The sequence below is a fragment of the Rhinopithecus roxellana genome, unplaced genomic scaffold (assembly GCF_007565055.1).
Source record: "Rhinopithecus roxellana isolate Shanxi Qingling unplaced genomic scaffold, ASM756505v1 contig2858, whole genome shotgun sequence".
NCBI lineage: Eukaryota > Metazoa > Chordata > Mammalia > Primates > Cercopithecidae > Rhinopithecus > Rhinopithecus roxellana.
Genome location: NW_022142251.1, coordinates 227,163 through 254,512, shown reverse-complemented (window position 1 = coordinate 254,512; position 27,350 = coordinate 227,163). Strand labels below are relative to the sequence as shown.

The 27,350-nt window shown below is 46.4% G+C and overlaps 1 protein-coding gene across 4 annotated transcripts in view; it reads right to left on the bottom strand.

The window, feature by feature from the left end:
• The window catches only part of PRKX (protein kinase X-linked), a 118,249-nt gene that overhangs the window by 24,365 nt on the left and 66,534 nt on the right, over positions 1 to 27,350 (bottom strand). For all 4 annotated transcript variants that reach the window (XR_004055926.1, XR_004055927.1, XR_004055928.1 and 1 more), the window contains exons 4-5: positions 19,306 to 19,425; positions 1,252 to 1,347 (exon numbers count right to left, since the gene is read on the bottom strand). Coding sequence is in view for 1 of the 4 variants with exons in the window: in XM_030926411.1 (XP_030782271.1) it covers positions 1,252 to 1,347; positions 19,306 to 19,425 (216 nt within the window). In the remaining 3 variants the exon portion in view is untranslated. The remainder of the gene's footprint in view (positions 1 to 1,251; positions 1,348 to 19,305; positions 19,426 to 27,350) is intronic.

Genomic DNA, 27,350 nt, shown 5'->3' with positions numbered 1-27,350 from the left:
CTATTGGACTGGCCCCAAGTAAGCCTCCTGAAGTGCTGGGATCACAGGCATGAGCACCTCACCTGGCCAAACTCGATCATAAAAGTGCTTTGCCATCCACTTGATATAATGTCACTCGGCTCAGATGGGATTTGGAGCCTGAGAGAGAGGTTCTATACAATCCTTTCTATTTCCTTCCAGAGCAGTTGGCTTCTGAGGTGCTGTTTCCCCTGACACCTCCCTGTCTTACCATTCACTGGACAGGGTGTTCCTTCTAGGCGACACATTGCTAAGCGGAGCCTCGTTTTCTCGCTGAAGTCTTTTAAAGCCTGCCTCTAGTGTGTCAAACACAACACAAGCTCAAGCCAATAAAACACGACCTTATCTTCTGTTCAGACTAAGAACCTCTGGTTAGGATGGGGTGCATTCGCCATCAAGAAACTCAACTGAACGTAGCCAGTGGCCCCATAAGGGGCATATTCAAAACAACCTGGTCCACTGCCCTGAAATAAGTCTTCTCCAAACCGAACTTCCACTGGCTCATAAGAAAATAGGCCATGGAAAATAAAAGTTTAATTCTCAACTAGATGCATTCAGCTCTAGTTTGTGCCCAGGGGGCTGGTACACCCATGAACTCATCTGAAAAATACAGGGAAACAAACAGAAATCAGTGCTTATTGCAGTAAAAATGGCTACCAGGTGACCAGACTGGGTAAGGTAGCCAGAAAACCAAAAGCATTCTTATATTTAACAAAGTATCTTTTCTCCCTATTGCAACAAATGTGCATCCAAAGTTGCCAATATCCAGCAACTATATAAACGTTCGTAAAGCAACATGCTCAGAACTGAAAATGTTGATGTTAAAAAGGGCTTAGAGGTTGAGCATAATTTAAGCAGGAGAGAAAAGATAAAACTCTGCTAAACCCATCAACAGTTCTGCTAGCCACAGAACTAGGAGGATCCTTCTTGTCAAAGTCCAAACCTGCTCTCTTATAAAATACGACGACAAACTCGTTCATCGGCTCATTTTAAATATAACATATCACCAAAAGAATAAAATACGGCCAAGACTCATTAAAATGTGAAGTTATCATTAAAGCAGAATACTTAAAATCTTTTTCTTTTCTTGTGGAAAAGACAACTGTCCAAAATAGTTAATGCACAGCACATTTAATACCACAATATGGTATCCTGCTGAGTGTGTGTTTTCATGGTGATTTTAGACACTTTAAAAATAAACACACCCCATGACGAGGCAAACGGTTTACTTACTTTACATGGAAATCCAAATGTCTGGGGAAATCTATTTTGCCTGCAAGAATTTTCTGATAAATGCCAAACGGGTTGTCATCAAAAAACGGAGGAAACCTGTTAGAAAAACAAACATGTATTTTTAGTGGGGAGTAAGCATGGAAAAAAAATCCCTGCTTTGTAAAGATAGCTATTTCTGCTTAACACAGGCAGAAGATAATTTATTTCACATGCACTCTTCCCCGCACACTGAAGCTGTCACGATCTGAAAGCACGTGACAGTCAGATGGTTCTAAGAGGCAAGGCATCGTGTGCCGCAGCCTGATGTAAGGGAAGCTCCCTTGGAGAGAATATAAAGACCATTTGAGAGGCGTCTGCCGAGCAGAAGGCAACTCCTTTGGGCATCTTATTCAGAGGGGCCACCAGCCCATTCCTTAACTGTGCACTCAACACTGGACGGAAATGCTCTGTCATGTTTACCGGGGTGAATCCACCACCGTGACCACGCATGGAACTCAAACGTCTCAACAGCGAGAAGATAAGCAGTCCCCCTGAAAAATGGGCAGGTGGTCTTCACAGACATTTCTCAAAAGAAGACATGCAAAAGGCCAACAGGTATATGAAAAAAATGCTCAATGTCACTAATCATCAGGGAAAGGCAAATCAAAACCTTCATGAGGCATCAATTATCTCAATCCAGTTAAGATGACTATTATCAAAAAGACACTGTAAGCCCAGCACTTTGGGAGGCCGAGGCGGGTAGATAACCTGAAGTCAGGAGTTTGAGAGCAGTCTAGCCAACATGGTAAAACTCCATCTCTACTAAAATTACAAAAATTAGCCAGGCATGGTGGCACGCGTCTGACATCCCAGCTACTCAGGAGGCTGAGGCAGAAGAATCACTTGAACCCGAAAGGTGGAGGTTGCAGTGAGCCAAGATCATACCATTGCACTCCAACCTGGGTGACAAGAGTGAAACTCTGTCTCAAAAAAAAAAAAAGACACATACACACAAAAATAACAAATGCTGGTGAGGGTGTGGAGAAAAGAGAACTCTTTTTTTTTTTTTTTTTTTTTTTTTTGCAAGACAGGATCTCGCTCTGTCTCCCAGGCTGGAGTGCAGTGGTGCAATCTCAGCTCACTGCAACCTCTGCCTCCCAGGCTCAAGCGATCGACCTGCCTCGGCCTTCCAAGTAGCTGGGACCACAGGCGCCCACCACCACGCTGGCTAATTTTTGTACTTTTTGGAGGGGGCGGGGGGTTCACCATGTTGCCTAGGCTGGTCTTGAAGTCCTGGGCTCAAGTGATCCACCCAGCTTGGTCTCCCAAAGTGCTACGATTACCAGCATGAGCCACCGTGCCTGGTCAGAAAGGGAACTCTTATGCAATGTTGGTGGGAATGTAAACTAGTAAAGCCACCACAATGAAGAGTATGGAGGTTCCTCAAAAAACTAGAAATGGAACTCCCATATGACCCGGCCATCACATTACTAGGTATCTGTTCAGAGGAAAGGAAGCCATGATATTGGAGAGACATCGGCACGCCCATGTTTACCGCAGCACTATTCACAACAGCCAAGACAGGGAATCAACCTAGGTGTCCATCAGCAGATGAGCAGATAGTAAAGAAAAGGTAGTATCTACACACAGTAGAATACTATTCAGCCATGAAAAGGAATAAAATCCTCTGATTGGCAGCAACACGGATGAAACTGGAGGACGTTACGTTAGGTGAAATAAGCCAGGAAAAGAACATTAAACAGTACTTGTGCTTACTCATACATGAAAGCTATAAAAAGCTGATCTCCTGAAAGGATAAAGAAGAACAGAGGATACTAGACACTGGGAAGGGAAGAAGGGAGAGATAGGGAGAGGTTTGTTAAAGGATACAAGATAGGAGGAATATGTTCCAGTGTTCTATAGCCTTGTAGGGTGACTATAATTAGCAATAACATGTACAGTTTCAAATAGATACAGGATATTCAATGTTCCCAACACAAAGAAATAGTAAATAATTGAAATGATGGATATGCTAATTAACCCTGATCTGATTACTCCATTCTTTGTATCAAAGCATCACTGTGTACCCCATGAATACGTACAATTATTATGTGTCAATTTAAAAAATAAAATAAGCCTGGCAAATACGGCAAAACCCAGTCCTTAAAAAAAAAAATTAGCTGAGTGTGGTGGTGTAAACGTGTAGTCCCAGCTACTTGGGAGGCTGAGGGGGGAGGATCGCTTGAGCACAGGAGGTCAAGGCTGCAGTGAGCAGTGATCACATCACCACACTCCAGCCTGGGTGACAGAGTGAGACCTTGTCATAACATAACATAACATAACATAACATAACATAACATAACATAACATAACATAACATAACATAACATAAAATATAGGCTGGATGCTGAGGCTCAAGCCTGCAATCCCAGCACTTTGAGAGGCTGAGGCGGGCAGGTCACTTGAGGTCAGGAGTTCCAGACCAGCCTGGCCCACATGGTGAAACCCGTCTCTACTAAAAATACAAAAATTAGCTGGGCATGGTCGCCGGTGCTTGTAATCTCAGCTACTCAGGAGGATGGGGCAGGAGAATTGCTTGAACCTGAGAGGCAGAGGTTGCAGTGAGCTGAGATCGTGCCACTGCACTCCAGCCTGGGTGACAGAGCGAGACGGAGTACATAAATGAAATAAAATGTAAAATAACTGTTAAAGTTTACAGTGGTAAATACGCCACTATGGCCAAGAATAGGACACCTTTCTCGAGGCTTCCTTCAGTCTACAGCACAAGCAGTACCTGCTATGTCCCGCCTTGGAGAGCTCGGTACTGAGCCGGCTTGCACGGCACTATAAGGCACCCTCAATAAACTGCAAGTGAACGTCAGTGAACTACTTTTTTTTTGAGACAGGGTCTTGCTCTGTTGCCTCCAGGCTGGAGTACCGCAGCGTGATCCTGGCTCACTGCACTGAGCCTTGACCTCCAGGGCTCAAGCTATGCTCCCACCTCAGCGTCCTGAGCAGCTGGGGCTACAGGTGCACACCACCACGTCAGGCTGATTTTTTTTTTTTTTTTTTTTTTTAACTTTTGGTAGAGACGAAGTCTCACTATGTTGCCCGAGCTGGTCTCAAACTCCTGGGCTCAAGTGATCCTCCCACTTCAGCCTTCCAAAGTAATGGGACTACAGATGTGAGTCACCATAACCATTACTGAATTTCTTTATACTCCTCATTCACGGAACAGCATGTGGCACACAACAGGTGATCAATAAATGTGTATAGGCCAAATGAAAGAGCCTGAGTTTATCATATTTTTCTTTTTTGTGAGACAAGGTTTGACTCTGTCACCCAGGCTGGAGTGCAGTGGTGCAATCATAGCTCACTGTAGCCTTGAACTCCCCCAGGAGGCCACCCTCCCACCTCAGCCTCCCATGTAGCAGGAACCACAGGTGTGTGCCACCATGCCTGGCTAATTTTTTGACTTTCTATAGGGATACGGTCTCACTATGTGACTAACTTTTAAGGTGCAGGAGCAGAGTCTGTATTTGTAACTGAGACTGGGTGGTCTGCAAAGCTGACCAAAGCTCTTTGCCCCAAGAAAACCATTTCTTGACCCCTGAAGACCAGGAAAAAAACAGAAATACATGCAAATACAGCCTTGAAAACAGCGGTGCGTGTGTAAAAACAAGATTGTCATGCTATGCTTTGTTGACTGTAGTAAAAAGATTGCAGTCCTGCTGCAGAAACCAACAGACTTTAGTAATATCTAGAAATTTTTAAAATATGTGAAAAAAACTAAAAAACATATATACTTAAAACTGCAAAGACCAAGATAAATCCAAGAACACCTAGAAGTCAACTGTATTAGTCCATTTGCAGTCTGCTATAAAGAACTACCTGAGACTGGGTAATTTATAAAGAAAAGAGATTTAGGCCAGGCACAGTGGCTCATGCCTGTAATCCCAGCACTTTGGGAAGCCGAGGCAAGCAGATCACAAGGTCAAGGAGATCGAGACCATCCTGGCTAACATGGTGAAACCCCGTCTCTACTAAAAATACAAAAAATTAGCCGGGCGTGGTGGCGGGCGCTTGTAGTCCCAGCTACTCAGGAGGCTGAGGCAGGAGAATGGCGTGAACCCAAGAGGCGGAGCTCACAGTGAGCCGAGATAGTGCCACTGCACTCCAGCCTGGGTGACAGAGCGAGACTCCGGCTCAAAAAAAAAAAAAAAGAAGAAGAAGAAGAAGAAAAATAAAAAGAAAGAAAAAGAGATTTAATTGACTCACAGTCCCGCACAGCTAGGGAGGCCTCAGGAAACTTACAAATCATGGCGGAAGGCGAAGGGGAAGCAGGGCACATTTACCTGGTGGCAGATAAGTGAGAGCGAGCAAAGGAGGAAGTACCACACTTTAAAACCATCAGATCTCCTGAGAACTCTCACGAGACAGTACTAGGGCAATGTTGCTAAACCATCAGAAACCACTCCCATGATCCAACCACCTCTCACCAGGTCCCGCCTCCAACACTGGGGATTACATTTAAACATGAGATTTGGGTGGGAACACAAAGCCAAACCACATCATCAACCAGTAAGTGTATACTAGACAACTACATGTCCGAGGCACAAGTTGTACTTCTGAGATTTTCTCATACAGAGAACAGGACAGAGACTCATATTGGCTCAAAGTCATGCTTTCTATTTAGCTTCTTTTGACTTAGATACTCTAATTCAGGTATTCTAGCAAGGGAAATACCTTATAAAATGGAGCTTTCAAATGATACCCTCATTGATGATCAGAAATGCCAATGAGCAAAAATAATTCTCTTGTAGATTCCAAATCACTTCCTGACCTTAACGAAATTCAGTGGAGTGGGTGGAATGAGAGGTCTCCAGAAAGTTACACCTGTGATCCTGCCCCACCAACCTGTGAATGGGACCTTATTGGGAAATAGGGTCTTTGCAGATAGAATTAACTCGAGGAGCTTCAGATGACATCATCCTAGAATAGGGTAGGTCCAAATCCAATGACAGGTATCATCATAAGAGACTGAAGAGAAGGCACACACACAGAGGAGAAGGCCACATGCGAACAGAGGCAGAGATGCAGTGATGCGGCCACAAGCCCAGGGACTCCTAGAGCCCCCAGGAGCTGGGAGAGGCAGGGAGGATCCTTCCCTGGAGCGCAGTCCTGAGGCACTTTGATCTCAAACTTCTGGTCTCCAGGACTAGGAGAGGATAAAATTCTCTTGTTTAAACCTTCCAGTCTGTGGTAGTTTCTAACAGCAGCGTCAGGACATTCATATGTAGAACTACACACATGAACTGTCCAATACACTGCAGTGAAGAAAAATTCAAAGGAAAACAAAGAGGAGAAATACAAAGTACAAAAATGAAAATCAATGGCAGAGGTGACAGAGAAGTGTGGGTGGGTTACATGAGGAAATGAAAGATACTAGAGAAAGGTAAATGATTAGGTGTGTGCGATGTGGCCTTAACACAGCATTTCTTCCTTCTTAAATAACCTTTCAGTTGCTCATTTTGCACTTCAGCACGAAGGTGACTTTTCCAACAGCATCTCTCTTTGGTCCACTGGTTCTGGAGTTACGAGCCACCACAACGTACTGATAAACCACCCAGGCCAGGCTGGGAGGCAGAGCTCTGAGCACGGACACTCCAACCTGCACCAACCCTGCCGCCTCAGACGTGAACAAACTCCCGAGCCCGTCCTCCCTCACCCACCCACAGCGTTCTCTGTAACAGTAGTTGGGGGACTTGTATTCCTGTTTCTCTCTAGGTTTGGGTGGTGACCCTGTCTGAATACATTCAGCTGTGTGACTTGATCGGGGAAATGCACAAATACAGGAATGGAGCATTGAACTCCAGGAGGAAATGTGTCATACATACCTAAAAACATTTATGGAGAACATTAAACGAAGTGCTGTTGGACAGTAGACAATACATAAGATCATGGGAAAGGTATTTAATAAGCAGAAAAAAATAAATAGTAAGTGAGCACTAACTGATGATCTTGCCCGAAAGAAAAAGCAGAGACAGTGTGTGTGTGTGTGTGTGTGTGTGTGTGTGTGTGTGTGTGTGTGTGTCTGAGAAACAGCACTCCGCCGGACGCCTGGGCAGTGCCCTCTGAAACCCTCAAATTTCTGTCTCTAAACATACAGACTGCTTCCAATTCTTACCAAGTGGAGAATAAATTCTCATCATATGGCATTTGGCATTATTAAGCAAGCTAAATTGATCTGTGGTGACAGCTATACTAGTAAGGACAATCTGCTAATCAGCATGAATGCAAGCTCGAGATTTTCACCTGAAAAATTCACGCTCAGGCTAGGCACAATGGCTCATGCTTGTCATCCCAGCATTTGGGGAGGCCAACGCGGGAGGATTGCTTGAGCCCAGGAGTTCAAGACCAGCCTGGACCACACGGTGAGACCTCGTCTCTACAAAAAAATTTAACAATTAGCTGGACATGCTGGTGTGTGCCTGTGTTCCCCGCTACAGCTTCTGTAGTCCCAAGAGGCTGAGGCAGGAGGATCGCTTGAGCCCAGGAGGTCGAGGCTTCAGTAAGCTATGACTGTACCACTGTATTCCAATCTGGACACAGAACAAGACCCTGTCTCAAAAGAAAAAAAAAACGCTCATGCAGTGGCTCACGGCTGTCATCCCAGCACTTTGGGAGGCCAAGGCAGGTGGATCCCTTAGAGCCTAGGAATTTGAAATCAGCCTGGGTAATACAGCAAGACCCTATCTCTACAAAAAATTTTTTAAAAATTAGCCAGGTACAGTAACGTGTGCCTGTCATCCCAGCTACTCAGGAGGCAGAGGTGGGGGATTTGCTTGAGCCCAGGAGGTCGAGGCTGCACTGAGCTGTGACTGCACCACTGCACTCCTGACTGGGCAACAGAGCAAGACTCTGTAAAAAAAAGGAAAAAAAAAGAAAAATGAAAAAAAAAAAAAAAAAAAAACACCAATTGTGCCACTAGCTCTATCATTTGCCAGTAAAATTTGAATGTAATTATTCCATCTATCTACATCTTCCAGTAAAGTGGACGGATCAGGCAGAGATGCCCTGGGCGCAGTGAGCTGATGTTCTCCCTTTTCCTCACTGGAAAAACACCCTCCTAAACTATCGGCTGACACACTACCTGCCCCACTTCCGAAGGCCGGGGCCGGCCTTGAAAGATGGGTGCTTTGGAAATGCATACATGAAAAGGAAGGCAGAGGCTTTTAGAGAAAAGAAGAAAGCCGTCACTAGAATTTCACTAGAATTTCATCCCACCTTGACTTCTTCCTCAAAAATCCTTGTCCCGATACCTTCAGATTAAAATCTAAAATCTAGGCCAGGCGTGGTGGCTCATGCCTGTAATCCCAGCACTTTGTGAGGCCGAGGCAGGTGAAACACTCAAGGTCAGGAGTTTGAAAGCAGGCTGGCCAACATGGTGAAACCCCATCTCTACTAAAAATACAAAAATTAGCCAGGCGTGGTGGCGTGCACCTGTAACCCCAGCTACGCGGCAGGCTGAGGCAGGAGAATTGCTTGAACCCAGGAGGCAGAGGCTGCAGTGAGCTCAGATCACGCCACTGCACTCCAGCCTGGGCGGCAGAGAGAGACTCCCTCTAAAGAAAATAATAATAATAATAATAATAAATAAATAAATATGAAATTTGTGCTCCTCAGATGAACCAGGGTGGGTGAGGTGGGAGATGAGAAAGGGGAATTCAAGGGCCAGATAAAGCGGAAGGAGCAAGCACTGGGGTGTGTGAGGGTTGGGGCCGAGCGGAGGGTGAAAATATAGCCCCGGGCACATTGGCTTGGGCATCACAGCAGTGGCTCTCAAAGTAGAGTCCCAGGGTGGCTTCCCAACCCCAATTTAGGGATGGGTGAGGTCGTTTTTCTGACTCCAGTTTTGAATAGTGATGAATTTTCTTCCTCTGCCTCAACTCAACAACACACGCTATGCAGCACAGCAGACAGGCTGCAGATGAAGGGAGGAGAGACCAGCAGTCCTTGTGAAAGCTGGACACTAAAGAGATTCACAAAACCCAGAAAACACGGCCAACCTCCTCACGAACGTTTTCTCTCTGTCACCCAGGCTGGAGTGCAGTGGAGAGACCACAGCTCACTGCAGCCTTGACCTCCCAGCCTCAGTGATCCTCCCGCCTCAGCCTCCCAAAGTACTGGGACCACGGGCGTGCACCACCACGCCCAGGCAATTGGTTCATTTCATTTTATTTTTTGTAGAGATGGGGTCTCACTATGTTGCCCAGGCTGGCCTCCAACTCCTGGGCTCAAGTGATCCTCCCGCCTCAGCCTCCTGAAGTGCTGGGATTACAGGTGTGAGCCACAGCACACAGCCTGAATGGTTTCAATTCTAGAAGGTGCAGTTACACATTTTTTTCATTAAAAATGCCATTTATGTTCACCTCTGTGATTGTTAAACTCCTCATATATATTATTTATGTATTGTTTATTTATATTTCAGTCCCACTGTAATTTCAAATGCAGTCAGCATGGACAGCTGTAACACACAGAAATGAAAGTTCTGCAGGTTAATAACTCTGAGCTATGTGCCAAAGGGTTCCCGAGGCCAGCATGTTTGAGAACCACTGCACAATGCCTGGCGCTCCCCGTGGAAGAGGCTTCATTGCAGAGAGATTCCACCTTCCCTAGAATCTTCTGCACCCTGTCTGCTATGCTGTATTGTCTTAGTTGACACCTATGAGGAAAATTCATCACTATTCAGATCTGTCGTTGGAAAAATGATCTCACTCATCTGCTAAAACACACTTCCGGAACCCCACAGTCCTCTGGGATGCCACTTTGAGAATCACTGCTGTCATAACTAAGACAAGATGCCCCGGGGGCTTTTTGTTACCCTACACTCTGCTCTATGCCGTGCGTGCCCCTGTGCTTTGTTCTTGATGCTTTAGCTGATTTTTTTTTTTTTCTTTTTCTGAGACAGTGTCTTGCTCTGTTACCCAAGCTGATGTGCACTGGTGCAATCTCAGCTCACTGCAGCCTCAACTTCCTGGGCTGAAGCAATCCTCCCACCTCAGCCTCCTGAGTAGCTGGGACTATAGCTACATACAACCACACCCACCTAGTTTTATTTTTAATTTTTGTAGAGATGGGGTCCCACTACATTGCCCAGGCTGGTCTTGAACTCTTGGGCTTAAGCAATTCTTCTGTCTCAGTCTCCCAAAGTGCTGGGATGACAGACAGGCATGAGCCACCATGTCCAGGCTTTACCTGACTCTTGAGTTAAACTCTCTGGGAGAATAAAAACACAGAAACGGATGAGAAAAGAGAATAGGATGGGAGAAATCGGAGCTGAGCTTGGGTCCTTGGAAAGTGCATGAGTGATTTTGTTCCAGAATGTGCCACACAATTTTCATCTGACCTAAACATGCCTCGTTCCATGAAAATAAAATCTGCATCATGATATGACCTTCCTTCCTAATCACACGGCAGATTTTACCAAACAGATGTTTTCCCCTGTGCTTAGTGGAAGATTGAGATAATCAGTTAAAGCAATAAAACAGACAAGGCACAGCCTCACTTGATCCTGCTAAGAGTGGGAATCCATCAAATGGAGCTGTAATAGGGAAGGTGCAGACACGGGCTGCGAAGGGAGCAGAAGAACTCTGACTGCAGACCAGCTCCACTTATGTGTGCAGCAACACCCTCCCTCTAGCCACCAGAAGTTTCTGGGTTCAAGGAGGTGAGGAGAGCAGCTTGGAAGCATTGCTCTCAGAGGCAGGCAACACATACAAAATCAAGATGGTTTCAGAGCTGCTAAGCAGTATAAAGAAAACAGATGGGCTGATCAGACAGGGCATGGCCCAGAACAGGGGAGGCCCCAGAGGGCTGTGGGAGCAGGTGACAGGTGAGCCTGCAGCATGTGCAGTGGAAGAGAAAGGGCCAGTCCTGGCTGGGCGCGGTGGCTCATGCCTGTAATCCCAGCATTTTGGGAGGCCGAGGCAGGTGGATCACTTGAGGTCAGGAGTTTGAGACCAGCCTGGCCAATATGGTGAAACCCCCTCTCTAATAAAAATACAAAAATTAGCTGGGCGTGGTGGCACACACCTGTAATCCCAGCTACTCAGGAGGCTGAGGCAGGAGAACTGCTTGAACCTGGGAAGCAGAGGTTGCAGTGAGCCAAGATTGCACCACTGCAGTCCAGCCTGGGTGACAGAGCAAGTCAAGAAAGCAGAGGTTACAGTAAGCCAAGATTGTGCCACTGCACTCCAGCCTGGGTGACAGAGCGAGATGGAACAGAAAGGAAAGGAAGAAGGAAAGGAAGAAGGAAAGGAAAGGAAGAAGGAAAGGAAAGGAAGAAGGAAAGGAAAGGGGAAGGAAGAGGGAAAAGGAAAAGGAAAGGAAAGGGGAAAAAGGAGAAAGGAGAAAGGGGAAAGAGGGAAAGGGAAAAGGAAAGGAAAGGAAAGGAGAGGAAAGGAAAGGAAAGGAAAGGAAAGGAAAGGAAAGGAAAGGAAAGGAAAGGAAGAAGGGAAGGGAGACGGGAAGGGAAGGGAGAAGGGAAGGGAGAAGGGAAGGGAGAAGGGAAGACAAAGGAAGGGAGAAGGGAAGGGAAGGGAGAAGGGAAGGGAGGAAGGAGAGAGAGAGCGGGAGGGAGGGAGAGAGGAAGGAAGGAGAGAGGAAGGGAGGAAAAGAAAAGAAAAGAAGGGAGGAAGGAAGCCAGCCTTTGGGGAGGCGGACAGGTCAGGCTTCCTGGCATGTTTAAAAAGCAGTGGGAAGACGAGGGACCAGGCTGTTGTCTAAGGGGGGTGGACAACCCACAGACAGACCATCTCAGAACCTCATAGCTTCCGATTCTGCTCCAGTCATCCAGGAAGCAACAAGCGGGCTCCCAGGGAAGAGGGGCACAGCTGGTGGGCGTGTGGACAGGATGCCTGCAACTGCTTCCAGGAAAATGTACTGCAGGCGGGAGGGATGCAGGAGACAGTGAGAAGGCTCGGGGTGGTCCAGGCAAGCTGAGGCTGGCCAGAGCTGGGGAAGAGCACAGGAATGCCTGGGAGAGTTGGGGTCAGTGAAGCTGGTTAACTCTCAAAACACCCACCCATGTGAAAAGACGCAGGGCTGCTGAGAAATTGAAAAAACAATATTCACCCAGAAATAGACTCTAGAAAAAAGGAAAATAAAAAGAGGCCTACTGTGAATCAATAGCTCCCTGCCTCATGAAATGCACAGGTCAGCAGACTGGGCTTTGATTGGCAGACGGTTATTCATTTAATTGTTCATTTTCTTTTTTTTCTTTTTTTTTGAGATGGAGTCTCACCTCTGTTGCCCACGCTGGAGTACGGTGGTGTGATCTTGGCTCACTGCCACCTCCCTGCCTCCCAGGTTCAAGTGATTCTCGTGCCTCAGACTCTCGAGTAGCTGGGATTACAGGCACCATGTCCGGCTTTTTTTTGTATGTGTAGTAGAGATGGGATTTCACCATGTTGGCCAGGCTGGTCTCCAACTCCTGACCTCAGGTGAACCATCCACCTAGGCCTCCCAAAGTGTTGGGATTACAGGTGTGAGCCATGGTGCCTGGCCTAATTATTCATTTTCAATTAGCCTAATGATTTATTACATTATAACTAGGTTATTTTCTATTCTATTGTATTCTAATATATTTAAATATTCCAATATGTTATAGCCTATTAACAATTCTCATAACTTTATATAATAATTCTAATACAGTCATTCTAATGACTGGGGGGTAATATTCTACTCTTTTTAAATTTATTTTTATAAATTTTTAACTTCAACATACCTTGAAACCAATACTGTTTTAATTATATTCTAACAATTATATGCTGTATTCTAACAATATTATGTTCTAGTAGTATATTGTATTCTAGTAATAGTCTACTCTATCCTATAATCAATACAATTTGGGGCACATGAACCTCACTCTATTTAAAACGATTAGACTACAGGATACAACAATCCTCAGGCAACACTGCCCTCGTGTGGTCAGTGTTATCACTGAAGGAAAACGTGGTGCTTTTCCTCGGTTGGATGCTGATCAATATGCTAAGTGATTTTTACAACCTTTTGAGTTTGCCTATGACATAATGGGCTAGAGTGCACATTGAGAAGTTTAGTTCTATACGATTTATAGGCATGTCTCAGCGAAGAGTAATGGAAAATTCAAAAGACCAACAGGCAGGTAGGTAGGTAGATTATTGATAGTTAGACGAAAGGTAGAGACAGATGGATAGGTAGGTAGGTAGATGATTGATAAATAGATAGATATATAGAAAAGCAGATCGATGAATAGGTAGATAGATGATTGATAGATGGATAGGTAGGTAGGTAAACAGTTACATAGAAAGACAGATGATAAATAGATGGATAGGCAGATAAATAGGAAGCAGATGGATAGATTGGTACATGAATGACAGATAGATGATAGGTAAATACATAGATAACAGGTAGGTAGACAGATAAAAAGATTGTAGAGATAAAGAGATGCAGAGAGAGAGTTGGATATATAAATATATAAATGACAACTTAGATGACAGATAGCGATAAATGGATAAACACATACATACATACATACATAATAGGTAGCAGACCACAGAGACAGACAGGGATAGGTGCGTGGGTGAGTGGATGAATGGATGGATGGATGGATGAAGGGGTGGGTGGGTGGATGGATGGATGGATGAAGGGCTGGGTGGGTGGGTGGATGGATGAAGGGATGAAGGGGTGGGGGTGGGGGAGTGGATGGATGAAGAGGTGGGGAGTGGATGGATGGATGGATGAAGGGGTGGGGGGGTGGATGGATGGATAGATGAAGGGGTGGGTGGGTGGATGGATGAAGGGATGAAGGGGTGGGGGTGGGGAGTGGATGGATGAAGGGGTGGGGAGTGGATGGATGGATGGATGAAGGGGTGGGGGGGTGGATGGATGGATAGACGAAGGGGTAGGTGGGTGGACGGATGGACGATGAATGGGGTTGGGGGGTGGGTAGGTGGATGGATGGATGAAGGGAAGGGGTTTGGGGGGTAGATGGATGGATGAAGGGGTTGGGGGGTGGGGGAGTAGATGGATGAAGGGGTGGGGGGTGGATGGATGAGGGGGTAGGGGAGTGGGTGGGTGGGCGGATTGAAGGGGTGGGTGGATGGGTGGATTGATGAAGGGGTGGGGGCTAGATGGATGAAGGGGTGGGGGGTGGATAGATGAAGGGGTAGGGGGGTGGGGGGTGGATGGATGGATGGATGAAGGGGTGGATGGATGGATGGATGAAGTGGGTGGGTGGATGGATGGATGAAGGGGTGGGTGGATGGATGGATGAAGGTGGTGGATGGATGAAGGGGGTGGGTGGATGGATGAAGGGTGGGTGGATGGATGAAGGGGTGGATGGATGAAGGCATGGGTGGGTGGATGGATGGATGGATGAAGGGGTGGGTGGATGGATGGATGAAGGGGTGGGTGGATGGATGGATTGAAGGGGTGGGTGGATGGATGGATGAAGGGGTGGGTGGATGGATGGATGAAGGGGTGGATGGATGGATGAAGGGGTGGGTGGATGGATGAAGGGGTGGATGGATGGATGAAGGGGTGGATGGATGGATGAAGGGGTGGGGGGTGGGTGGATGGATGGATGAGGGGTGGGTGGATGGATGAAGGGTGGGTGGATGGATGAAGGGGTGGGTGGATGGATGAAGGCATGGGTGGGTGGATGGATGGATGGATGAAGGGGTGGGTGGATGGATGGATGAAGGGGTGGGTGGATGGATGGATGAAGGGGTGGGTGGATGGATGGATGAAGGGGTGGGTGGATGGATGGATGAAGGGGTGGGTGGATGGATGGATGAAGGGGTGGGTGGATGGATGAAGGCATGGGTGGGTGGATGGATGGATGGATGAAGGGGTGGGTGGATGGATGGATGAAGGGGTGGGTGGATGGATGGATGAAGTGGTGGTGGATGGATGGATGAAGGGGTGGGTGGATGGATGGATGAAGGGGTGGATGGAGGATGAAGGGGTGGGTGGATGGATGAAGGGGTGGATGGATGGATGAAGGGGTGGATGGATGGATGAAGGGGTGGGGGGTGGGTGGATGGATGGATGAAGGGGTGGATGGATGGATGAAGGGGGTGGGGGTGGGTGGATGGATGGATGAAGGGGTGGGTGGATGGATGAAGGGGTGGGTGGATGGATGAAGGGGTGGGTGGATGGTGAAGGCATGGGGGGTGGATGGATGGATGGATGAAGGGGTGGGGTGGATGGATGGATGAAGGGGTGGGTGGATGGATGGATGAAGGGGTGGGTGGATGGATGGATGAAGGGGTGGGTGGATGGATGGATGAAGGGGTGGGTGGATGGATGGATGAAGGGGTGGGTGGATGGATGGATGGATGAAGGGGTGGGGGCTAGATGGATGAAGGGGTCGGGGGTGGATAGATGAAGGGGTAGGGGGGGGTGGGGGGTGGGATGGATGGATGAAGGGGTGGATGGATGGATGGATGAAGGGGTGGGTGGATGGATGGATGAAGGGGTGGGTGGATGGATGGATGAAGGGGGGGTGGATGGATGAAGGGGTGGGTGGATGGATGAAGGGGTGGGTGGATGGATGAAGGGGTGGATGGATGAAGGCATGGGTGGGTGGATGGATGGATGGATGAAGGGGTGGGTGGATGGATGGATGAAGGGGTGGGTGGATGGATGGATGAAGGGGTGGGTGGATGGATGGATGAAGGGGTGGGTGGATGGATGGATGAAGGGGTGGGTGGATGGATGGATGAAGGGGGGGTGGATGGATGAAGGCATGGGTGGGTGGGATGGATGGATGGATGAAGGGGTGGGTGGATGGATGGATGAAGGGGTGGGTGGATGGATGGATGAAGGGGTGGGTGGATGGATGGATGAAGGGGTGGGTGGATGGATGGATGAAGGGGTGGGTGGATGGATGGATGAAGGGGTGGGTGGATGGATGGATGAAGGGGTGGGTGGATGGATGGATGAAGGGGTGGGTTGGATGGATGGATGAAGGGGTGGGTGGATGGATGGATGAAGGGGTGGGTGGATGGATGAAGGCATGGGTGGGTGGATGGATGGATGGATGAAGGGGTGGGGGATGGATGGATGAAGGCATGGGTGGGTGGATGGATGGATGGATGAAGGGGTGGGTGGATGGATGGATGAAGGGGTGGGTGGATGGATGATGAAGGGGTGGGTGGATGGATGGATGAAGGGGTGGGTGGAGGATGGATGAAGGGTGGGTGGATGGATGGATGAAGGGGTGGGTGGAGGATGGATGAAGGGGTGGGTGGATGGATGAAGGCATGGGTGGGTGGATGGATGGATGGATGAAGGGTGGGTGGATGGATGGATGAAGGGTGGGTGGATGGATGGATGAAGGGGTGGGTGGATGGATGGATGAAGGGGTGGGTGGATGGATGGATGAAGGGGTGGGGGGGGTAGGTGGGTGGATGGATGGAAAAGTATATAATGATAGATAAATAGACAGATGGGTAGATGGATGGATAATAACAATATACATAGATAGGCAGACAATGAAATACAGGTGTTTGTGGGTTCCACTCTCCTCCTGTGGCATCTCAGGCTCCAGTTTTGTGGTGGAGTTCTTTGGCAATGCTTGTTCAACATCGTTCTGATCCCTAAGCTAGTGTGGGAATTAACGGATTCACTTTCTTCATAAAAGACGGTAGAGATAAGCACATGGGACGATGACCCGTCTGCTCCCCAAACAAAAGTCAGTGACTGCCTGGATTTCCTAAGGTGGATGTTAGAATGTCACATGCTCCACACCCCCAGGAACAAGCGCTGGGTCTGGGTGCTCCCCGCCAGCAGGATCTGGCTTAGACACGCCTTCCCAGCAGGAGAATGCCTCTCTTCCTTCCCTCCTTTGTTTCCAACTGAAAGGGAAAGTTTCCCAGTAAAAACCTCTGGTCTTTACCCCCTGCAGGGAATCAGAGAGATGTGAGCGAGGATCTGGCTTTTGCGACAACAGAAGGCACTCAGAGGATACGCTGGTGTCTGTCTTTGAGACTCAGGGGCAAGCAGAAAAAAGAAGGAAACAGGAAAAGAGAGAATATAGAAGGCAGTGTCGGCTGTGGCAAAGCACGGCAGAGGATCCCCCAACCGGTGTTCTGGGCCCTCGTAGGCTGGGCCTCCTCTCGTCTTCATCCCAGAGAGAAGAGCCTTTCTTGCAGAGCCACACAGTGCAACAGTTCCTCTGCACACACGTAGCTCACTCCTTCCTACAGGTTCCTTTCTGGAAAAGTGCCACGCTCCTGAGTCGTCTGAGGGAATTAACAGACATGCCAGGTACTAACAACGGAACGAGGATGACGCCCACGTCCTGGGTTTCCAAGTGTTGCACGCCGCCTTTGCATCTCTGGTCAAGTCATAGTGGAGCTGTCTCAGGCATATGCTAGACTTGAACACTCAATCATGCTGACATCCCAACAAATGACCGACCTCTCTGTTATGTGGTGGCAGGGAGGATGGCACCTCCCCTGACTTCCAAATGTCACCCAACACAGGGATCACAGGCGTTGGAACCAGGGCAACTCCATCTTGAACAGGGGCCAGGTAAAATGAGGCTGAGACCTACTGGGCTGCATTCTCAGATGGTTAAGGCATGCTAAGTCACAGGACGAGACAGGAGGTCGGCACACAAAGACCCTGCTGATAAAACAGGCTGCTACTAAGCTGGCCAAATCCCTCCAAAATCAAGATGGCGACAACAGTGACCTCTGATTGTTCTCACGGCTCATTATACATTAATTATAATGCATTAGGTACTAAAAGACACTCCAGCCAGCGCCATGACAGTTTACAAATGCCACAACAATGTCAGCACGTCACCCTATAAGCTCTAAAAAGGGGAGGAACTCCTCAGCTACAGGACTTGCCCACCCCTTTCCAGGAAAACTCATGAAAAACCCACCCCCTGTTTAGCACATAGTCAAGAAATATAACCATCAAAATAGCCAACCAGCAGCCCTCGGGGCTGCTCTGCCTAAGGAGTAACTATACTTTTATTCTTTTACTTTCTTAATAAACTTGCTTTCACTTTATGGACTTTACCCGAATTCTTTCTAGCGAGAGATCCAAGAACCCTGTGTTGGGGTCTGGGTCGGCACCCCTTTCCTGTACCACAGGTGTGCAGTTTTAGGAAAGAACATATTCTCACCTTCCTCGCCGGCTGTTCATGCAGAAACCACTCAACTGTATTTGACCGATTTACCTTGACCCAACCTGTGCCCTCCTCAGCTCTGCAGGTTACTTCAGCAAGGGTCTGTGCAGAAGATTCATTTTTTAATTTAATTTCTAAATTCTTTTTTAGACTAATTAAACACAGAAATGATAAGGGGGAAAAGAGTAGAGCAAGGAGTTCAATCTGTAGCTAACTGTAAAAACCAACTAAGATAACTCACTACCTTCAGAGCAGCCCAGAACGTTCATTTTATACTTAAGGAAGAGATGGATATTTCAATATAAAAATCTCAATGGGCATGCATGGGTGGTTCCTTCACAAGTTTGGGTTTTTTTTTTGTTTTTTTTTTTTTTTTTTTGAGATGGAGTCTCGCTCTGTCGCCGGGGCTGGAGTGCAGTGGCGGGTTCTCAGCTCACTGCAAGCTCCACCTCCCGGGTTTATGCCATTCTCCTGCCTCAGCCTCCGAGTAGCTGGGACTACAGGCGCCCGCCACCTCGCCCGGCTAGTTTTTTGTATTTTTTTTTTTTTTTTTAGTAGAGACGGGGTTTCACTGTGTTAGCCAGGATGGTCTCGATCTCCTGACCTCGTGATCCGCCCGTCTCGGCCTCCCAAAGTGCTGGGATTACAGGCTTGAGCCACCGCGCCCGGCCAAGTTTGGGTTTTTTGCCTCTTACTCAAACAAGCTCAACTGCTAATTCACACTGCCAACCTCAGCAGGGCAGCAGACGTGTGTGCAACCACACTGTGTGTTTGAGATACTCACGTACCGTTTTCAAGGTTACAGAAATGCCGAGGGGATGAATGGGTGGGGGAAGCGGGTACTGGCCTGTAAGATGAAGATTCTCTACAGAGACTCTACTCACCCCGACAGCATCTCGAATATCAGGATGCCGAGGGCCCACCAGTCCACAGCCCTGCCGTGGCCCTTGCTCTGAATGACTTCCGGGGCCAGGTACTCGGGTGTTCCACAGAGGGTCCAAGTCCTAGATGGGCGACAGAGACAGACCCCACAAAACTCAGTGGTGCTTGGCTAATGCAGCCACCTTAGAAGCTCTGATTGTTACAATCACTTAGCTGAGTAAAACCACGCTCCCTTACCCTCCTGTGCACACCTTCTACTGTGTAAACACAGTAACACTGTTTTTGCTGATTCCTTTCCATAGTAACATTTCTTAACTGGCTTGGAAACTAAGAATTGGTTTTATCATCCTTGCTACTGTTGCTGGTACTGTTACCAGTTACTCAGAAGCAAAAAAAAAAAAAAAAACCTCAGTTTTTTTGCGTTATTTATACCAGTTTTAGTATAAATCATAAAGAATAAAATTAATTAATTAAAGGGAAAAGAACGAGATCATGTCCTCTGAGCAGCGTGGATGGAGGTAGAGAGGCCATTCTCCTAAGTGGACGCACATGTTCTCACTTATACGTGGGAGCTAAACACTGGGTATACACAGACACGGCGAGGGGCAAAAACAGACACCCGGCCACTGGAAGGTGAAGGACAGGAGGATAAGGATGGAAAATCTACCTGTCACATACGATGCTTATTACGTGGGTGACAAAATAATCGGTACCAAAGTGGCATACAGTTTACCCATGTAACAAACCTGCACATGTACCCCTGAACGTAAAAGTTTCCAAAATAAATAAATAAATAAAATTAAGTAAAAAAGAAAATCCTTTATCCCCCCGCCCCCCCCCAAAAAAAAGTGGCAGTGAAAAAGAATAATTCAAGAACTCACTTAGGCCAGGCATGGTGGTTCACACCTATAATCCCAGCACTTTGAGAAGCCAAGGTGGGCAGATCACTTGAGCCAGGAGTTCAAGACCAGCCTGGCCAACATGGTGAACTCCATCTCTACTAAAAATACAAAACGAGCCAGGCGTGGTGATGTGTGCCTATAGTCCCAGCTACTTGGGAAGCTGAGGCAGGAGAAATGTTTGAACCCAGGAGGCGGAGGTTGCAGTGAGCCGAGAATGTGCCACTGCACTCTACACTCCAGCCTAGGTGACAGAGCAAGACTGTCTCTCAAAAAAGAAAAAAAAAAGGTGCAAGAGCAGAGTCTATACTGTAACTGAGACTGGATGGTTTGCAAAGTTTACGTACGTTCTCTTCGGCTCTTTACACCCCCATCCCCACCCCCCAAAAAATTTTCTTGCCCCCTGGAAACCAGTGTAAAGAGAAAAATACACTTCCTCCCCTGCATGCCATTTTCCTTTAAAAGTGCCTGCTTTATGTTCCAAAAGCAAAGTGGTGGTCTCAAGCAGGAAGCCTGTACTTCTTCCCCTAAGAAAGCTCTGGAATAAAAAATCACTTTCTTTATACCGGACCTCACTCTTGCTAATTGCACTCTGCAAACGGCGAGCGGCTGAACCTGCATTTTGGTTACAGAAGCATCTGCTAAACAAAGTCAGGGAAAGATATCAAGGACGGCAGCAGAAGCTGGAAGACTCATGGGCTGGAAAGGAGCTGAGCATCAGTAATCCCAGAGACGGGGCCGTGTCTGGGCCACACTCCGTTGGCGCTCTACTGCTGGGTAGAATGTCGCTTCGGGCTTCCAGCAATTCAGACCCGTAGCACACCTCCAAGCCACATCCACCCTTCCTGCCAAGTGCTGCCTTGGTATGTGGAGCCTGTCTGTAGACAGGCAGGAAGAACACCTCCGGAGGGAAAAAATATATAGATGCTTTGCAAAAGACCCTTCCCTCCCACCAGTCAAATCAACAAAAGAAGAAACTCTTATTTTGTAAGTTGAATGTAAAGAGAACAAAAAACAAGTTCCACAGAGTCTGGTAATGTCCATGTTTATCCACTCTCAAGTTCTTTGCACAATGTATCAAGCATGTGTAAAGCCTATTTTATACCCAGCACATGTTGCCTGAGTCCGCCCTGTTTGCAGTGATGTGGGCATGTATCTTGGCTTCAGCTCCTCAGCTTCCTGCTTACAGGAACCCACCCAAAATGTTGTTACTGTTATCTCTCCTTCCCTTCCCCACCACACCTCTGTACCCGACCTCTTTCCAGACAACAGACTTTTCCACATTAATCTGTAAGCCCTCGGGATAACAACAAACTGGCTGCCATCCAAATTTCAAATTATGTCAGCTATCCAATAAAAGTACCACAAGGTCAGCCATGGTAGTTTACAACTGCAATCCAAGTACTTTGGAAGGTTGAGGCAGGAGGATTGCCTGAGGCTAGGAGTTTCAGACCAGCTTGGGCAACATAGCAAGACCACTCCTTTACAAAAACAAAAAAAGCCAGGTGTGCTGAAGTGCGCCTGTAGTCTCAGCTAGTCTGGAGGCTGAGATGGGAGAATCACTTGAGCCCAGGGGGTCAAGGCTGCAGGCAGCATGATAGTGCCACTGTACCCCAGCCTGGGCAACAGAGCAAGACACTGTCTCAAAAAAAAAAAAAAAATACTGCAGGATCTAGCAGATGTAAGTCAGGAAACCAGGGAAGAAGACAAGGAGAGAAATTGAGTTCTCTTCCCACGGAAGAATGTGGAAGGGACTTACTCTCTATCTGCAGGTTAGATCTAACTATGGAACAGAGATCACCATGTGGTCCTGTTAAGTGCTTCTCACTCATTAGAATTAAGTCTACAAATGGAAAGCACAATGCACACTATTTTAGAAACATGCTCTCCCCGCCCTGCCCAGCAGCTGAATCAATTCCAAGTACACCCCGGCTGCTTCGACGCACGACACTTCTGTCATTCTGCAAGACGAGTGACTTCCTGGCCTGCTAGTTTTGTATTTCCACCTTGCTAGCCCATCCAAAGTGGCCTGAAAGTAGCTAAAAGCCTAGATCTTAGCTGATATGAAGCCCAGGGAGAGGCCACAGGTCATGCTACAGGCATTAGCTGCAACTTCTCCACTTACCTTTTGAAAGAGGAGGCTCTTTTTGGCTCTGTGTTAGGGTAAGGACACACACCTAAGGCTGTATAAGTTTCCAGGTTCTAACTTGCCTCAGAAGACTTTGGGCCCATTAGAGTCACTCCTTCCTGCAAAAACCCCAATGCCTCACTAGATGTACAAAGAGACATACGCTGCTATGGAGAGATGTTGACTGCGTGAATATGAGATGAGACAGTCTGAGTGTTATGTCAACACCACGGGTCTGGGCAGTGAATTATCCACTTCCCTGTTCCTGTCTCCTTTTGCTCACCTGTCTTTTGGGTAGAAGGAAGGTGACACCTGCTGTTCTGTTTTCTCACTGTTCTTAGTTTCACTATGGCCGGGAGGGGGAGGGAGGAGGCCGCGTTTACGAAGCAGAAACAGAGCTAAGGATAGGATTCTCTGTAAAGTATAGATATCCAATGACTCCTGTGTTCTTTTTTTTTTTTTTTTTTTTTTTGAGACGGAGTCTCGTTCTGTCGCCCGGGCTGGAGTGCAGTGGCCAGATCTCAGCTCACTGCAAGCTCCGCCTCCCGGGTTCCCGCCATTCTCCTGCCTCAGCCTCCCGAGTAGCTGGGACTACAGGCGCCCGCCACCTCGCCCGGCTAGTTTTTTTTTGTATTTTTAATAGAGACGGGGTTTCACCATGTTAGCCAGGATGGTCTCGATCTCCTGACCTCGTGATCCGCCCGTCTCGGCCTCCCAAAGTGCTGGAATTACAGGCTTGAGCCACCGTGCCCGGCCAGTGTTCTTAATGCCCACTCCTTCCGCCACACCTGCACTAGTTGAACTGTGCACCACCCAAAGTCCTAAACCCCAGTATTTGTGAGTGGGACCTCATGTGCAAACAGGATCTTTGTAGCTGCAGTCAAGTTAAGAAGAGATCATCCTGGCTTAGGATGGGGAATAATTGCTTAACAGGTACAGGTTCTCTTTGGGGATGACGAAATGTTCTGGAACTAGAGAGAGGTGATGGTTGCACGACATGGTAAATGCAATAGATGCCACTGAATTGTGCACAGCAAGGTGGTTCAAATGGGCTGGCTACAGTGGCTCATGCCTGTAATCTCAACGCTTTGGGAGGCCAAGGTGGGAGTATCACTTGAGCCTCAGGGTTCCAGACCAGCCTAGGCAACATAGCAAGACCCTATCTGTACAAAAATATTTAAAAATTAGCCAGGCATCGTGGCTCACACCTCTAGTCTCAGGCACTCAGGAGGCTGAGAGAGGAAGATTGCTTCAGCCTAGGAGTTGGAAACTACAGTGAGCCGTGATCGCACCACTGCATGCCAGCTTGGCTGACAGAGAAAGATCCTGTTCTGAAACATAAAAAATGTTAATAAACATGGTTACGATGGTACATTTTAAGCGGATTTTACCACAGTAAAAAGAGAAAAAGAGGTCGGGCACGGTGGTTCATGCCTGTAATCCTAACACTTTGGGAGGCCGAGGCGAGTGGATCACGAGGTCAGGAGTTCAAGACCAGCCTGGCCAAGATGGTGAAACCCCGTCTCTACTAAAAACTACAAAACTTAGCTGGGCACGGTGGCAGGCACCTGTAATCCCAGCTACTCAGGAGGTTGGGGCAGGAGAATCGCTTGAACCTGGGTGGCAGAGGTTGCAGTGAGCCGAGATCACACCACTGCACTCCAGCCTGGGCAACAGAGTGAGACTCTGTCTCAAAAAAAAATAAATAAATAGAGAGAAATGGATGACATCTCCAAGCTGAGTTTCAGTACAGTCCCTCTTACGTCCTAGCAGGTGGCGTCACCAGCCTCACTTTCTGTCTCTCCTCATGGTTTTATGACATGGTGAGCATGTCACTCAGCTAACAGGGACATGGTGGGGCTCAGGAGGAAGGACAGCTGATGAGAGCTTTTACACTTGATTACAGATACAAATGCATTTTTTTCCTTTTTATCAGAAAAGTATGAGCTAGTGTTTTGTCTGAGAGTTTGGTAATGCAGGAAATAGATATTAGCTCAGTACTCATAGTGAAAATACTACATTGCATTTTCCTTCCTTTTTTTTTTTTTTTTTTTTTTTTTTGAGATGGAGTCTTGCTCTGCCGCCCGGGCTGGAGTGCAGTGGCCTGATCTCAGCTCACTGCAAGCTCCGCCTCCCGGATTTACGCCATTCTCCTGCCTCAGCCTCCCGAGTAGCTGGGACTACAGGCGCCCGCCACCTCGCCCGTCTAGTTTTTTTTTTTGTACAGGATCTTGGGTTACAATGAAGAAGCAGGGTGTGGGGTTTTTCATAAAAACGGAAGATTTTGTCATTTTTTTTTTATGGGGACACAATCACAGTTCCTAGAACTGTCTGATGGGAACAAACAGTTGAGAATTTCAGGCCCGTGAAGGGAGAAGGTGCATGTCTGCGAACATGGGACAGCTTCTGACGGCCAGCCCAGGTGCTGGGAGGGGTTTCCTCCATGACAATGGCTCCTAGACACCACTGACCAGCAGGGAGAAGGGTGCCTGTCACCAACCTCGGCACAGTAATACCCACCTCCTAGTATGAACTACAGCAAAATTCAAGGGAAAGTAGCAGCACCGACTGCAAATAGACTCGACGTCTCAGACCCTCCTTGGCTTCCGTCAAATACTCAAAGTCAGAAACTAAGGGAAAACGCCTCAAGTAACTAGAAAGATTTTTCCGGTGTTACAAAATATATATGAAACAATTATGTATTTATAAATGTATATGTTTAAATTTGAACTTATAATCTAAACAGTAAATGTGTAACACATACTAATACATAAATTTAAATTTTAAAAATAAATATATATTTATAAAAGTATATATAAAACTGTGGATAATAATGTATAATTATAGCTACATATAATTTTCTAAATATACTTATATCATAATTTATGAGCATATATATTTGGTAGTCATGTTTATAACTATAAAATTAAATATGTAATATTAAATATAAAATTGTATCCGTTTATTATATATTTAATTGTATTAAATGATTTATTTTTTAAATATATTATTTTAACTAAAAATTACATTATATTGATTTAATATACAATTATAATCTGAATATATTATTAAATTAATATATACATGTTATGTTACATTAGTAATAAAGAGATAAATACATTTAAATATATAAATTTAATGTAGGATATATTATGTGCAATTAAATATTACAATTATATAGTTATTTATAATTATATACATAATTATGATTTTATATGTATAATTTTCCATTGTAAAATACACATAGCATAGAATTTTCCATTTTAAGCATTTTTAATTGTATAGTTCAGTGGTGGGAAGTCCGTCGACCTTGGTGTTCAACCCTCCCCACCATCCACTGCTGGAACTTCTTCATCATTCCAAACAGAAACTCCGTCCTCATTAAACGTCATCTCCCCCTACCTTGCACCTCCCCAGCCCCTGGCACCCACCATTCTATTTTCTGTCCCTATAATTTGAAAGAATCTAGGGCCCTCCTACAAGTAGAATCACACAATATGAGACCTTTTTGGTCTGGCTTATTTCATCCAATATCGTGTTTTCAAGGTTTATCAACATGTAGAATGTGTCAGAATTATACTCCTTTTCATGGCCAATAATATTCCACTGCACAGACAGAGCTCCTGGCCAATTTTAACCAGTTCACCAAGCAAATGGCCTGGCTCAGGGGTGGGCAAATATTTTCTGTAAAGAGCCAGATGGCAAATATTTCAGGCTTTGTGAATCACAGGATCTCTGTTACAAATATCCAACTCTGGTACTCTAGCTCAAAAGCCCCCAAGATGTGACTGTGTTCCAATAAAACTTTATTAACAGACACACAGGGGGCTGGATTTAACCTACGCAAGGCTAATTTTTTTGTTTTTGATGTTTTGTAGAGATGAGGTCTTGCTATGTTACCCAGGCCGGGCTTTTTTTAAAAAAAGTTTTGTCAGATGTGATAATGCCACTGAGGTTCTCTTTTAAAGGGAGTTATCTGTTAGAGATAGGATAAAGTACACCTGCTTTAAAATAACTTAAGAAACAAATGGGCGAAGAGAAAAAAACACAAAGTGGCAAAGCTTTGATAACAATCAAAGCTGGGTGATGGGGCCATAAGGTTTCAACGTGAACTACTCTCTCTACTCGTGTGTGTGTGTGTGTGTGTGTGTGTGTGTGTGTGTGTGTGAAAGGGGTAAGTAGTAATTTTGAAAGACTAGGTTCAATATTACCCCTATAAGGCTAGAAATAAAAATCCAGAGGACAGTAATCAATGTAACATCTGGATTTAAAATGCTACAACAGAAGAACTAGGAAAGAGCTGCTGCGCCTGGCATGGTGGCTCACGGCCACTGTCCTGGCACTTTGGGAGGCCGAGGCGGGAGGACTGCTTGAGGCCAGGAGTTCAAGACTATCCTGGCCAATACAGTGAGACCCTGTCTCAAAAGAAACACAAAAAAACAAAAATGAACAAAAAGCTGTCACAGAGAAATAAAAAAACACCAAAAACAAACAAACAAAAAAGAGCTGTTGCAAAGAAAGAATACCATCTGTTATGGTTTAAAGACAGATGTACAAAGGTCGAACATCTTTAATCCAAATCTGACATCCCAAATGCTCCAAAAGGCAATACTTTTCCAGCACCAACATGAGGCTCACAGCTCAAAGGAAATGCTCACTGGAGCATCCTGGATTTCAGATTTTCAAATTAGAGATGCTCACAGGTAAGTGTAATTCAAATATTCCACAATCTGAAAAAAATCTAAAATCCAAAACAATTCTGGTCTGAAGTATTTCAGGTAAGGGATGCTTGTGTTATGCATTTGAATTATAAAATCAAATTAAACACATCAGTATTTTATTTTGAGCATTTCATAAAACCAGAAATAATTCCAGTTTGCCACCAATCTTTTGGGGGAGCTCTCTAGATAATATAAAGTGTGTGTGCAAAATATTTAAAATACAAACGTAATATTGCTGTTAGAAAACAAGAGCCTGGTGAACGCAAGTCACAAAAGAAAACCATCTGAACATACTGACA